The sequence below is a fragment of the Lampetra fluviatilis genome, chromosome 55, assembly GCF_964198595.1.
Source record: "Lampetra fluviatilis chromosome 55, kcLamFluv1.1, whole genome shotgun sequence".
In the NCBI taxonomy this organism is placed as follows: domain Eukaryota; kingdom Metazoa; phylum Chordata; class Hyperoartia; order Petromyzontiformes; family Petromyzontidae; genus Lampetra; species Lampetra fluviatilis.
The window spans coordinates 8,569,216-8,584,225 of NC_136329.1; the positions used below are offsets into that span (position 1 = coordinate 8,569,216).

General features: G+C 55.0%; 1 protein-coding gene across 1 annotated transcript; it reads left to right on the forward strand.

Moving 5' to 3' along the window:
* Positions 1-3,359: 3,359 nt before the first annotated feature.
* On the forward strand, positions 3,360-14,464 carry LOC144949971 (uncharacterized). The gene is made up of 8 exons (XM_078879961.1): positions 3,360-4,370; positions 6,994-8,215; positions 8,516-9,175; positions 10,334-10,450; positions 11,329-11,520; positions 12,654-12,779; positions 12,887-13,027; positions 13,632-14,464. Exons 2-8 carry the CDS (start codon positions 7,105-7,107, stop codon positions 14,462-14,464), a joined length of 3,180 nt encoding a protein of 1,059 aa, XP_078736087.1. The 5' UTR covers positions 3,360-4,370; positions 6,994-7,104.
* Positions 14,465-15,010: the final 546 nt, after the last annotated feature.

Consider the following 15,010-nt stretch of genomic DNA (forward strand, 5'->3'; position numbering starts at 1 on the left):
CCTGGCGTTGGATTATGAGGCTCTTTCCGAAATCAAGGCACTGGTCTGCTGCGATACGGAATGTTGGCGAGTCTTCGCTTCGAGATAACTTGGTTAACGTCACAATCGAGACTTGAATGGGTTCTCATCGATACACTGATTGTCATTATTTGTAGGATAATACGTTGGGTATCCTGTTGAGATGTGAGCTCCGGGTCGGCCGACAGTATCCGAGCCGCATCCAAGGTTTTCCCCTGTAGCCGGATCATGTTCCCGTGTCTGGTCAAAGGTTGTTGTTGTCGTTGCTGCTGCGCAAGATGAAGTTGCGAGCTCGATATCGGGTGAGAGATGGAGACTGTTTTAATTTTATTTTTCGACGAGATGAGATTTCTTTCGGGTCAAAACCCTCATTGAGAAAATGCAAGGAATTCGGTGAGGGGAAGTTCGAGAATGTACCGTGCGGGAATAGGATCACCAACCCCCCGCGAATAGGATCAATGATGAATAGGATCAACGTCCTGGTCTATTTAAGACCGGAAGTCGGTGGATTGCTTCACTATTCTGGCATTTCGCCCGATGATGCTGGTTGTAGTTACCAGCGAAACGTCGCACTACTCAAATGGTAAATGTTGTGGATTTACTCTCCAACACACCGGTGGGCTCAAGTAGTAAACTACACTATACACTACACTATACACTACACACTACAATATACACTACACTATACACTACACTATATTACACTACACTACACACTACACTACACTATATTGCACTGTACACTACACTGTACACTACACTATATTACACTATACACTACACTATATTACACTACACTATACACTGCACACTACACTGTATTGCACTGTACACTACACTATACATTACACCATGCACTACACTATGCACTACACTATACAATGCACACTACACTACAATATACACTACACTAAACACTACACTATACACTACACACTACACTATACTGGTAACTAATTAGCGGTTTGTTGTTTACGTGACAAACCCCTTACTAATTGGCTGTGCCGGGTGGTGGAGGGTTACGACGCAACATTTTCTACGTACGCGATCAAACCCAACACGCCTCGATTATGAACTGAGGTGCAGAGTTGAGTGAATGCTTTGGGGAGTGGTGGAGGTGGTGGAGGTTGTCGGCTTTTGTACCGCACAGCGCACGTCACCCAGGGGGCCAATGTTTGTGCATCACTCGAGCGTCTTGAGAACGGCTCCTCCATCCGTCCGTGCGTCGCGTTGACTCTGCGGGCGGGAGAGGTGGGAGATACAAAGGCAGCATGGTCCTCGTCTCGAGGGACTTGGTCTTTTGTAAACTTTATTCAGACGTTCAAAATAATAAAACAATAAGTCGACCACAAACACCGAAATAGGCATTGAGTTTACATTGAGACCTCATTTACCGGTAGCTAAATATAGTAATAGGGTTTTACCCTTTTATCTGGTACAAAAACTGACACCTTTATACAAGGGATCACGTTTGCAATAACCACAACACAAGCAGTCAAAATGCAAACACAAAGAAACAACTCTTATATTGATAAATGATATGCACTGTCCTTTAAGTTGATTGGTCAACACCCGAGACAGCTTTTCTTAGAGCCTAGTCTCCATTGGTGTTGGACCAGATGACGCCAAGCGTACAACTCAAAAACAGCGCACTATCAGAGTATTGTGGTTACTGCAAACATGATCCCTTGTATAAAGGTGTCAGTTTTTGTACCAGATAAAAGGGTTAAAACCTATTACTAGGCATTGAGTCTCCAGCGTTTCTTCCGAGGGGAAAATACTCAACATTGATAGTGGCCGATTACTCTAAATGCGTGATGTTGAATCTCATCTGGACGTTTTCTTCTACCAGGTAAGGCTTCACTGAGCGGCTGTGTAGCTAATTCTGTCAGAAGCGACCCTGGCAATCACAAATGACAACTCAACCAAGTGTCCGATCATCATCACGTGGACATTTATCGTGGCCAAATACTCTAAATGGGTGATGTTGAATCTAAGATCAACTATTTTTTATTCTTTTCTCCCCGTGGTCGCGTGGATTTTTTTTTTACCAAGGCCCTAACTGAGCTCTTCTTCATGAGCGACATGGCTGTCATAAATGACAACGAAGTGGGCTTATCATGATCATGTGCAAATTTATAGCAGGAGCTAAAAACTCTAAAAGCGTGGTGACGTTGAGTCTAAATGTGGAGGGGAAAACCGGAGGACTCGGAGAAAAATCCACGCGACCATGTGGAGAAAATGCAAGCTACAAAAATCCACGACCTCCTGCATCCCAGGCGAGGTAGTCAACATCTAGCCACCGTGATGATGATGAGAGAGACGCAGACTCCAAATATACAGCAACAGGCATCGTCAAGGTCGGGATAGAACCCACGACCTCCTGCACACCAGGCGAGGTAGTTAACATCTAGCCACGATGATGATGATGAGAGGCGCAGACTCCAAATCTACAGCAGCAGGCATCGTCAGGGTCGGAATAGAACCCACGACCTCCTGTAGACCAGGCGAGGTAGTCAACATCTCCTAGCCACCGTGATGATGAGAGAGAGAGACGCAGACTCCAAATCTACAGCAACAGGCATCGTCATGGTCGGGATAGAACCCACGACCTCCTGTATACCAGGCGAGGTAGTCAACATCTCCTAGCCACCGTGATGATAAGAGAGACTCCAAATCTACAGCAGCAGGCGTCGTCATGGTCGGGATGGAACCCACGACCTCCTGCACACCAGACGAGGTAGTTAACATCTCCTAGCCACCGCGGCGCCCCAGATGCTGGAGAGAGGAGATAAGACGACAAAAAGCCTGGCACACAAGGACCGGTGGTATAGGTCAAGGGCTCGGCTATAGGAGGTCGTGGGTTCGATCCCGACCCTGACGATGCCTGCTGCTGTAGATTTGGAGTCTGCGTCTCTCTCTCATCATCATCACGGTGGCTAGGAGATGTTGACTACCTCGCCTGGTACACAGGAGGTCGTTGGTTCGATCCCGACCCTGACGACTCCTGCTGCTGTAGATTTGGAGTTTGTGTCTGCAGGGAAGTGAGACCCCGCATGTGAAAGCTTCTGAAAAAAGTTGGCACGAAAAAACCGAACGTGATTTGACCCCGCATCTCGTCGCTCCACCCCCCCCGTGGCTCAAGTGCCGCGTTGTGACCCGCATCTCGTCGCTCCCACCCCCTCCTCCTGTGGCTCAAGTGCCGCGTTGTGACCCGCATCTCGTCGCTCACAACCCCGCCTCCTGTGGTTCAAGTGCCGCGTTGTAACTCCGCATCTTGTCGCCTCCCCCCCCCCCCCCCGTGGCTCAAGTGCCGCGTTGTGACCCCGCATCTTGTCGTCTCGCTGGGTGGTCGTGGGGGCCGACTCAGCTCGGCCGCCTCATCATCTTCAACATCAACATCTTCAACAACATTTTCAACAACAACAACAACAGCTTCAACAACAACATCTTCAACATCATTAACATCATCATCTTGAACAACATTTTCTTCAACATCAAAAACATTAACATTTTCTTCAACATCAAAAACATCAACATTTTCTTCAACATCAACAACATCAACATTTTCTTCAACAACAACATCTTCAACATCATCTTCTTCTTAGACCCTTCAGCGTCAACAGCATCGTTCGCATCGTCGGCATCGTTCAAGACTTCAACAGCATCGTTCGCATCTTCATCGTGAACACCACCAACACCATCATCAACACCACCACCATCACCATAAACAACACCACCACCATAAACAACACCACCACCATAAACAACACCACCAACACCATAAACACCACCACCATCAACACCATCAACACCATCATCAACATCATCACCACCATCACCACCACCATCAACACCACCACCACTATCATCGCCACCACCACCACCAACAACATCACCACCATCAACTCCACCACCACTATCATCGCCACCACCACCAACAACATCACCACCATCAACTCCACCATTATCAACACCACCATCAACACCACCACCATCAACACCACCACCATCAACACCACCAACACCACCATCAACACCACCATCATCAACACCACCATCAACACCACCACCACTATCATCACCACCATCACCACTAACACCATCACCACCACCATCATCACCACTAACACCATCACCACCACCATCATCACCACCACCATCAACACCACCATCAACACCACCACCAACACCATCATCACCACCACCATCAACACCACCATCAACACCATCATCACCACCACCATCGTTAGCGTCTTCGTCCTCGCCGACGTCTTCATCGAGACATCGTCAGCTGGGAGAGGAGGAGGAGGAGGAGGGAGAGGAGACCACAAACCTCGCCTTCCATGGAGGTGCTGAGCTCTCCGTACACACGGCACGATCGTTGTTGTTGTGTTGTTGTTGTGTTGTTGTGTTGTCGTTGTTGTGGCTGTCATTATTAACGTCTGGTGGTGTTATATTGTTGTGATCATCAACGTCTGATGGTGTTGTATTGTTATCATCATCATCAACGTCTGATGGTGTTGTATTGTTATTATCATCATCAACGTCTGATGGTGTTGTATTGTTATCATCATCATCATCATCAACGTCTGATGGTGTTGTATTGTTATCATCATCATCATCGTCTGATGGTGTTGTATTGTTATCATCATCATCGTCTGATGGTGTTGTATTGTTATCATCATCATCATCGTCTGATGGTGTTGTATTGTTATCATCATCAACGTCTGATGGTGGTGTTATGTTGTTGTTATCATCACTAACGTCTGGTGTTGTTGTGGTGTTGTTGTTGTTGTGCTGACACCGCTGGTGAGACGAGGCCGTGAAGACGCCTGCTGCTGCTGCTGCTGTAGCTCTGGTGTAAGACAATCAGCGTCAGAGACAACGCCAGTGTCATCATTATCATCTTCATTATCATCTTTATCATCATCAATATCATTATCACTATTATCATCATTATCATCAGAGCCATGTTTGCATGTTTTGCAGCAAGTACTCTGCGTGGTGACTGCAGTACTTGATGTCTGCAGTCATTACTTGGGCGATTGTCTCCTCCAGAAATCGTCTAAATAATCAGCCGCGCGTACGACCAAATCCCTCGCACCGTCTTCCTTCATTGGCGAGCGTACAACATGAATGTATCCATAACTCGCGGGCAGTACCCGGCGTTGCCAGGGCGAAAAAAACACACACATCGACTTACACACACACACACACATTGACTTACACACAGACATCAACCCACACACATAAACACATCGACCTACACGCACACACATCGACCTACACGCACACACATGGACTCACACACACATCGACTTACACACACACATTGACTTACGCACACAGACATCGACCCACACACACAAACACATCGACTTACACGCACACACATGGACTCACACACACACATTGACTTACACACACACACACATCGACTTACACACACAGACATAGACTCACGCACATGGACCTACACGCACACATGGACTTACACACACATTAACTAACACACACACATCGACTTACACACACACACATCGACTTACACACACACACATCGACTTACACACACACATGGACTTACACACACACACACATGGACTTACACACACACACACACATGGACTTACACATACACACACATCGACTTACACACACAAATTTGAACTTTTCTATTTACTAACTCAGTTTTTAAAGATTAGTTTTCTATGTATGCAAACAATTGTGAATGCACCTTTGAGGATCGGCGCACTGAAGGTCATACTTCACTTGTATGATAACGCCTTGGTCTTGTATTGAATGCTACGAGTCATAACTAATTGGTTGATCTTCTTGGTTCTTTCGGTAAAGTCACGTAGAAGGGAAGTAATAAAATAATAAAAATAAAACATGATAAAATAATTCTCACGACGTTTCGGCCACAACGCAAGCAGCCGTCCTCAGACTCTGTCTACTTGACAGACCTGTTCTCCACCTGAGGATGGCTGCTTGCGTTGTGGCCGAAACGTCGTGAGAATTATTTTATTATGTTTTATTTTTATTATTTTATTACTTCCCTTCTACGTGACTTTACCGAAAGAACCAAGAAGATGAATCCCTGCAGTCACGAAAGCTTTAAATCGAAATTTAATTGGTTGATCGTAAAAAAAAGACGTAAGTCTTTATTACTGTTTGGGCCGCATACACAGACAGACAGACAATGACATTTATAGGTTAGAGAATATATCCATAACACAGGTCTCGAAAGCCTATGTGTTAAACCCTTAATTAATTGTATCTCTTAAATGTGGACGTTTAGATGTGTATATATATTTTTTTTTTTGACGGGGTAAAACTGCAATCAAGTTACACCGTTAAATATATGACACGGCTCTCGGAGATTTTACGAACGATGGCAAGGTGGCTGGACCGGGGCAATACCTCGGTGGAAATGATTTACAGAGCTGGACGAATTTCGATTGCAGAAGGCGCGATTGCGAGCCGTCAAATGCAACATCTCGACACACGGACTGCCCGGGTGAAATCGATATCCGCACGCAAACGGAACGCGAATCGCGAGCGACGTGACGGTCCCACGGAGTCACGCTGACCAAAAATGACATTGAGAGAGCGGCAAAGGGGGGAGGGCGTCGCGAGTGACGACGCCTGCTGCTGTAGATTTGGTGTCTCGCTACCTCGCCGTGTGATCGCGTGGATTTCTCTCCGGGCCCTCCGGTTTTTCACTCCGCATTTGGAATCGACGTCGCCGCGCTTGTGGAGTGTTTGGCCGCTGCTATAAATTTCCACTCGACGACGACGATGACGACGATAAGCCGCTTGGCCGAGCTGCCGTTTGTGACGGCCAGGGTCGCTTCTAAAAAAATATCTACGTAGCAGCTCTCACGCCTGTTGAAACGAAAGGAACTAGTCGGTTAGTTTACCGTTCAGCAGCTTGGCGTTTGTGGGGCCTCGTGTTGCGCGATCAGTCAGGTGGGCGGCGTGCAAAGCTCAGCGGAGGCGCGACGGCGATGGATCCCGAGCCTTAGGGGAGCCCACTCCCCCCCCCTACACCACCCCCGCCCTACCGGCGAACGCTCGTGAATGGACGATGCCCGGCCGCGGTCGACCGACCGCGCCGAGGACGTCGGGAGCGGCCCGCGGGCGGATTTGGGCAACGGCGGCGACTCTCCGGCGCGGCCTCGGGGTATGGCGGAGCTCGGAGCGGCCCATCGCGTAGTGGCGACGGCGGAGGAGGAGAGGTCCCGTCGCCCGCCTGGCTCGGAGGGCCGAGTGATCGGCGACCCCCGACGCCGCGGTTCCGTCGACGACGAGGACGACGGGGCGAGTCGTGAGTCTCGCGAGGAGGAACGGGGAGGAGGAGGAGCGGAGGAGGCTGGCGGTGATGCCAGCATCGGCGGCGCCGCTGCGGGGCAGCGTCAGAGCCGGGCCGACTCGTCGCACGCTCGGGCGGCGGGGAACTCCGGCGGCGTGGCAAGGCCGCCTGCGGCCGCGGTCAACCCTCGCGCGGAGGAGGAGGGCGACGACGACGATGACGAGGCCCCCTCGCGACACGGGGGGCCGAGCGTCGAGACGGGCGGCGGGCCCTCGGCGGCGAACGCGGCGGCCTCCTCCTCCGCCGTCGGGAACGGGGGAGGAGGCCGCTGGGTGGCAGGGGCCGCGAGTCCGACGGCCCGGCCCGCCCCCCAAGCCGAGGGCGCCACCCGCGGCGACGCGGAGAGTCGCGAGGCGGCCGAGGTCGATTGTTCCTGGGGCGGTGGCGGTTGCGGTTATGGCGGCGGCGGCGGCGACGACTCTTCCGCTGAAAGAGGGCGGCCCGGGAGGGACTCGGGTCGCGAGGTGAAGGGAGACCGCGGCGCCGAAAGGGACTTGCCCCGGACTGCCGTCGACCTCGCCGGCGCCGCCGACTGCCCCGGGGCCGCGGGCCGCGATGAGGCCGCAGTCGACGGGAAGGCCGCAGCCGCCGTCGATGGACCGGCGGGAGAGGCCGCCATGGAGGGCGACACTGCACGGGGTGGTGGCGGGCGGCCGAGTGCAGAGCCGGAGACGCCCTTGGGTAGTTCCTCCTCCACCTCCGCCTCCACCACCTCCTCCGCCTCCACCGCCATCTTCAAACGCAAGTCGGCACCGATGGAGGGGCTCTCCGGCCTCGCCAAGCGCTCCAGAGTCGCGGATTGGTGGAAGCCGGCATTGGGTGAGTCCTGATCTATTTTCGGAAAGGATTTTTTTTGTTTTGGGTTAGATTCGTGTAAATGTGAACTGATTGGACATTGTTACTGATTGGACATTGAACCTGTTTAGACATTGCACCTGTTTAGACATTCCTGATTGAACATTGAACCTGATTTAACATTGAACCTGATTGGACATTGCACCTCAGTGGGCCGCACTAAAGGCCACCAGGGTGAGGCCACTAGTGGCCCACGGAGGGCCTGGCGATGATAGAGCACCCCGCTTTAGGTCACTCCGCAACACCACCCTGTCCCCTCCTAAGGAGAAGCCGGCAAACCCACGGGGGCACCGACCCACGGCGGCAGCGGTAACCCCACCCGAAGTGGCGGGGCGCCATCTCCAGCAGCCGGCGGCGGCGGCGGCACCGTCGGCGGGGCCGGGCACCGCCAGGGAGAGCCGGATGCGAGAGACGCGACGGAGGGGAGCGGGGAGCCGCGGCGTCTCCGCGAGCCGGGCGCCGTCAATGCCTCGGGGCGCCAGCCCCACCCCACGCGGGAGGATGATGATGACGACGATGATGACGACGATGATGACGATGATGACGATGACGACGAAGATGAGCGGCGCGATGGGAAAATCGGAGGAAGACGGAAAGCCGGTGGTGGTGGGGGTGGTGGTGGGGGTGGGGGTGGTGGTGGGGGTGGGGGTGTTGGGGGTGGTGGTGGTGTTGGGGGTGGTGGTGGTGGTGGTGGTGGTAGTGGGGGTGGGGGTGGCCTCTGGGTGGGGGGCTCCCGCGTGACGCTGCAGTGGCTGCCCCATTTGCAAGAGGCCCAATGGGTGGACGGCGCTGGGGTGGACGGCGCTGGGGTGGACGGCGCTGGGGTGGACGGCGCTGGGGTGGACGGCGCTGGGGTGGACGGCGCTGGGGTGGACGGCGCTGGGGTGGACGGCGCTGGGGTGGAGCCTGGGGCTGCTCGTGACGGTGAGGAGCTGACCGCTCTCTGTGGAATCGTTTTGTTCCACGGAGACCCACAGAGACCCACAGACACCCAGACCCACGGAGACCCACAAATGAGCAGGGTTGGCTACGTACGGTGCAAACGAAGTTCAACATGACACACATATTCACAATCAAGGTTTTTGGGTCAGATCGCGTTATTTATAAATGTGTCGTAACCCTCCACTACCCGACAAGGCCAAACAGTAAAAAAATGTGTCACTTTTTCAAAGGACAAAATAATGAATAACAATTGAATGACTACCAATCTATATAATTACAATACCCTCTGCCTCGAATCACTGCACCAGATTGAATTTAATTAAATGATGACGTCACCCTGCTACTGCTGCTCTAATTAAGACCGGAAGCAACAGGAGAGCTTCACCATTCTTGCCCGGTAAAGCTGATTGTTGTTATCAGCGAAACGTCGAACTACTCAAATTAAAAAATTCTGTTGATTCTCTCTTTAGCACACCGGTGGGCTAAAGAAGTGAATCATTTGGTCCTTTGAAAAAGTGACACTTTTTTTACTGTTTGGCCGTGTCGGGTGGTGGAGGTTTACGACACATTTATAAATAACGCGATCTGACCCAAAAACCTTGATTATGAATAATATTGGTCGCGAAAGCCTCCCACGTGTTAAAATCACACACATACACCCAGACCCACAGAGACCCACATACACAGAGACCCACGGAGACCCACAGATCAGCACGGTTGGCTACGTACGGTGCAAACGAAGTTCAACATACACACACAGAGAGCCACAGACACCCAGACCCACAGAGACCCACAGACACCCAGACCCACAGAGACCCACAGACACCCAGACCCATAGAGACCCACAGAGACCCACAGACACCCAGACCCACAGAGACCCACAGACACCCAGACCCACAGAGACCCACAGACACCCAGACCCACAGAGACCCACAGAGACCCACAGACATCCAGACCCATGAAGACCCACAGAGACCCACAGATCAGCACGGTTGGCTACGTACGGCGGTGCGAACGAAGTTCTACGCGCGCAGTGCCTAGATCTTGCTCCTAAACACCGCTCCGCACGCTGCCTGTGATGCAGAACCTATCACTGCCATGTTGTCACCGCCATCGTCGTCGTCGTCGTTGTTGTCACAGCCGCAGCTCGCTTCCGGCCGCTGGGAATCAAGACGGAAAACGGCGACGACGAAATGGACGGCACCCGCGGGGTTTGCCGCGGCAACTCCGCCGGCAGCACCGGCGGCACCGGCGCCGGTGAGTGTCTCTCCCCCCCCCACTTCACCCCCCCCACCTCCCCCCACGACGACTCCGACGCCGTCGTTCCATTGACGTCGTCCGGTTTTTAATAGAGTCGGCGTCGGCGTCGCACGGGTCGCGCACGTGAAAATCGATCCGCCCGCGCCTGTGTCAGGGCGTCTGTGTGTGCCACAGTGTGCCAGCCTTCGTGGATGCTCGCTAACAGCACTTGCCACGGCAGCGTTTGCTGGCTATACGGGGGATCTTTGTCTTGGTCTTGATGTGGGGAGCGGCGGTGCGGCGGTTAGCGCTACGAACCCGGCGACCCGAATTCGATTCCCGCTCACGGCCAACGCCGGTGACGATTATCTGTACCGGTCCTTGGACCTCCCCTAGGTCGACTCAGCCTCAAACAAGTACCTGGTGCGATGTGTGAAAACATCGCCATTGGGGGAGACAAAGGTGGCCGGGCGTGGTGCTTTGACACCACCATACGTAGGCAATCACGATAATCTGTGGATCTCTGTGGGTGTCTCTATGGGTATGGGTGTCTGTGGGTCTCTGTGTGGGTCTGGGTGTCTGTGGGTCTCTGGGTGTCTCTATGGGTCTGGGTGTCTGTGGGTCTCTGTGTGGGTCTGGGTGTCTGTGGGTCTCTGTGGGTGTCTCTGGGTATGGGTGTCTGTGGGTCTCTGTGGGTGTCTCTATGGGTGTCTGTGTGTCTCTACGTGTGTGTACGTTGAACTACTTTGACACCACCAGTACGTAGGCAATCGCGCTAATCTGCGGGTCTCTGCGGGTGTCTGTCTTGTGGTCTGTGGGTCTCTGTGTACAAATATTGAACTTTTTATGCACCGTACGTAGCCGACCTCGCTAATCGGAGCTGCGTCAATCCCCAGCGGCGATCGTGGAGGAGGAGGAGGAGGAGGATGCCGCTGGGCTCGTCATCGTCACCACCTCTTCCACCACCTCCACCACCTCCTCCACTGTCGTCACCATTGTCGACGTCAAGGAGGAACGGCGTGAGGATGAAGATGAGGAGGCGCCACTCGCCGGGGCCGCCATGAAGCAGGAGGACGACGACGACACCGGTGAGGACTGGGAGATCGCGTTTTTAATTACATCCGCGTGATTATTTTTCTTATTTTTGTTAATTATTATTTTATATAATTTTTTATTCTTGCTGTACTATTGAAGTATTAATGCCAATGACATTTTTTTTGCTAATATGCATTTTTTATGTATTGTAATATTTTTTTTTTTACATGTATATATATTGCAACAATATATTTCGATTTAAAGCTTTCGTGACTGCAGGGATTCATCTTCTTGGTTCTTTCGGTAAAGTCACGTAGAAGGGAAATAATAAAATAATAAAAATAAAACATAATAAAATAATTCTCACGATGTTTCGGCCACAACGCAAGCAGCCGTCCTCAGGTGAAGAACAGGTTTGTCGGGAAGACAGCGTCTTCATTCAGATGCTGTCTTCCCGACAGACATGTTCTTCGAAACGTCGTGACCTCCTGCACACCAGGCGAGGTAGTTAACATCTCATATCCACCGTGATGACGATGAGAGACGCAGACTCCAAATATACAGCAGCAGGCATCGTCAGGGTCGGGATGGAACCCACGACCTCCTGCTCACCAGGCAAGGTAGTCAACATCTCCTAGCCACCATGATGATGAGAGACGCAGACTCCAAATATACAGCAGCAGGTATCGTCAGAGTTGGGATGGAACCCATGACCTCCTGCATACCAGGCGAGGTAGTTAACATCTCCTAGCCACCGTGATGATGATGAGAGACGCAGACTCCAAATATACAGCAGCAGGCATCGTCAGGGTCGGGATGGAACCCACGACCTGCACACCAGGCGAGGTAGTTAACATCTCCTAGCCACCGTGATGACGATGAGAGAGAGACGCAGACTCCAAATATACAGCAGCAGACATCGTCAGAGTCGGGATGGAACCCACGACCTCCTGCATACCAGGCGAGGTAGTCAACATCTAGCCACCATGATGATGGGAGACGCAGACTCCAAATATACAGCAGCAGGCATTGTCAGGGTCGGGATGGAACCCACGACCTCCTGCACACCAGGCGAGGTAGTCAACATCTCCTAGCTACCAGTGGCCGCTTGTCCATCTTCCACCTGTTGGCCATCCAAGTCCATCAGAGCTACTGACACCGATGCCAATCGCACTGTCGCATTCAGATCTGTCGCGTCGCGATTCCCGTTTGCTGTTCATCAAACAAGAACCCGTGGTTGAGGAGGAGGAAGAGGAGGTGCGAGACTCCGACAGTGGGAGGGGGTCACAGCTGGAAGTCACCTCCGGTGAAGGTAAATAAAGTGACGTCACTTCCATCGCATCTAGCGATAGAAATGCCCCGTTAAGAAACAGTTAAGTACGTACGTACGCACGTAGGACTTCCCGCACCGTGACGCAGCCAACCGTTCCACAGGCCCGGGGAGAGAGCCGTCTGAGCACGCCGTTTGCTCAGCGGGGCGCCGAGACTGCGACGGGGAGGAGGGTGAAAACTTGCCAATGTTCATGGAGGTGGAGGTGTGGCTGGATTACCCAGATGAAGGTGAGGATGAGTGTGTGGGTAGCGGGAGTGTAGCGGTTAGCGCGCTGCATTACGAACTTGGCCCGGGTTCGATTCCCGCTCACGGCCAACACCGGTGACGATTATCTGAACCGGTCCTGCGCCTCCCCTAGGTCGACTCAGCCTTAAATGAGTACCTGGTGCGGTGTATAAACAACCGCCACTTGGGAGGCAAAGGCGGCCGGGCGTGGTGTTGGCCACCCACTCCCTCGTGTGCCGTGCCGGCCTTTATAGGTGCTGCTCGCTAACAGCACTTGCCCCTACAGTCTGCGCAAGCTATATGGGGGATCTTTGTTTTTGTTTGTTGAACTTCCTTGGCACCGTACGTAGCCAACCAATCGGAGGTGCGGGGGGGAAGGACGACAAACTAAACACACGAAAAGCAGTAGTCCGGTAACCCTGCGTTTCCCGTCAAATCACGTTAACGCTTGTGATAACGCGCTTTCAATCGCAAGCATACGCACACACGCCTCCTTGCCACCGACATATCCCGAGCACAGCGCAGTGCCCTGTGGGTTTCCGTCCGTGGCCAAAATTGGAACCGGTTACTTTCCCCACCTCCCTCTCTGCCCGCACCCCACTCCAGAGTGCCTAGCAGTCGACGCGCGGGCGGCGGTGCCCGACGCTCCCAACGATGGCACGGAGAGCGGCGACGACGGCGAAGCGGAGCCGTCGGGCCGCACAGACGACCGTCGCCACGCCGGGGTGGGCCAGGACGGGCCGCTCGCCGCCGCCGGGGCCGGCTTGCGGGCGCGCGGACGCGTGGGCGCGGGAAGGGGGGAAGGATCCGCCGCGGCCGGCAGGCTGCCCGGGGGACGCGACACGGGCGATGGGCGGCACACCGAGACTTTCCCGGACGACGCGGGAATGGGGCGGCGCCGAGAAACTTTACCGGCGACCCTCAGCGAGGCGCCGAGTCCCCCTGAAGCGGCCGAGCCGCGCCGCTCCGAGCGTGCAGAGGGCTCGTCCGGCGGCGGCGGCCGGGAGCTGTGGGGGCTCTTGGAGAAACGCGCGGCCGCGGTGCGGGGCCTCCCGGGAGCGCCGGAGCCGCGATCCTCACCCTCCGCGGCGGCGACGACGACGACGCCGGAACCGCGGGCGAAGCGCCTCGGGTGCGACACTTGCCGCAAGATGTTCGTGAACAACGCGGGCCTGCAGATGCACCGCAAGATGCACGCGCGCGACCGGCGGAAGCGGCGAGCCGGCCCCGTGGGGCCGGGCGGCGGGCCGCGCGCTCCGACGGCGGCCGGGCGCCGGGGGGAGGTGGCAGTCGGCGACCGGGGGGAGGGGGGGGGGGCGGCCGACGGGGGCGCCCTCCGCGTCGACCGTCGGGGCCCGCGTCGCGCGGGATTGGCGGTACGAGTGCGGCGCATGCGGCAAGGCGTTCGCGAGCGAGAGGGGCTTTCGGATCCACCGTAAGAGGCACACGCGGCTGGCGCAGATGCACGACGCCCGGCTCAAGAGGTGGCCGCGGCCTCGGCCGGGCGCGGGGGAGACGGCGCTCGCGTGGGGAGCGGGAGAGGAGCGAGGCCCCGGGGAGCCTTCGGCAGGGGCGCGAGGTCGGCAGCGGGCGTCCGACGGTCTCCCGGACGGCCCGCGGCCCGACGCGCGGGACGGGACGGGGACGGGCCAGAGCGGCCGCTGGGTTTTCGACCGCGCGGGCCCGCCGGCGTTTCGGACCAACCGCCGGTGGAAGGCGCCGGGTCGGCAAGTCCGGCGACCCCCCGTCGCGCCCCACGCGGACGGGCAGCGCATCTGCAAGGAGTGCGGGGAGGAGCTCGGCGATGACGAGAGCCTGCGGGCGCACCGCTGCGAGCAGCCGAGCGACGAGGGCGGCTCGGGTCGGCCCAACGAGGCGCGTCCGGGCGCGCGGGAGAGCCGGCGGGGGCAGGAGGAGGAGGAGCAGGGGGCCAGGTACACGTGCGATCGGTGCGGCGCGGAGTGCGTGAACGGGCGAGGGCTCAG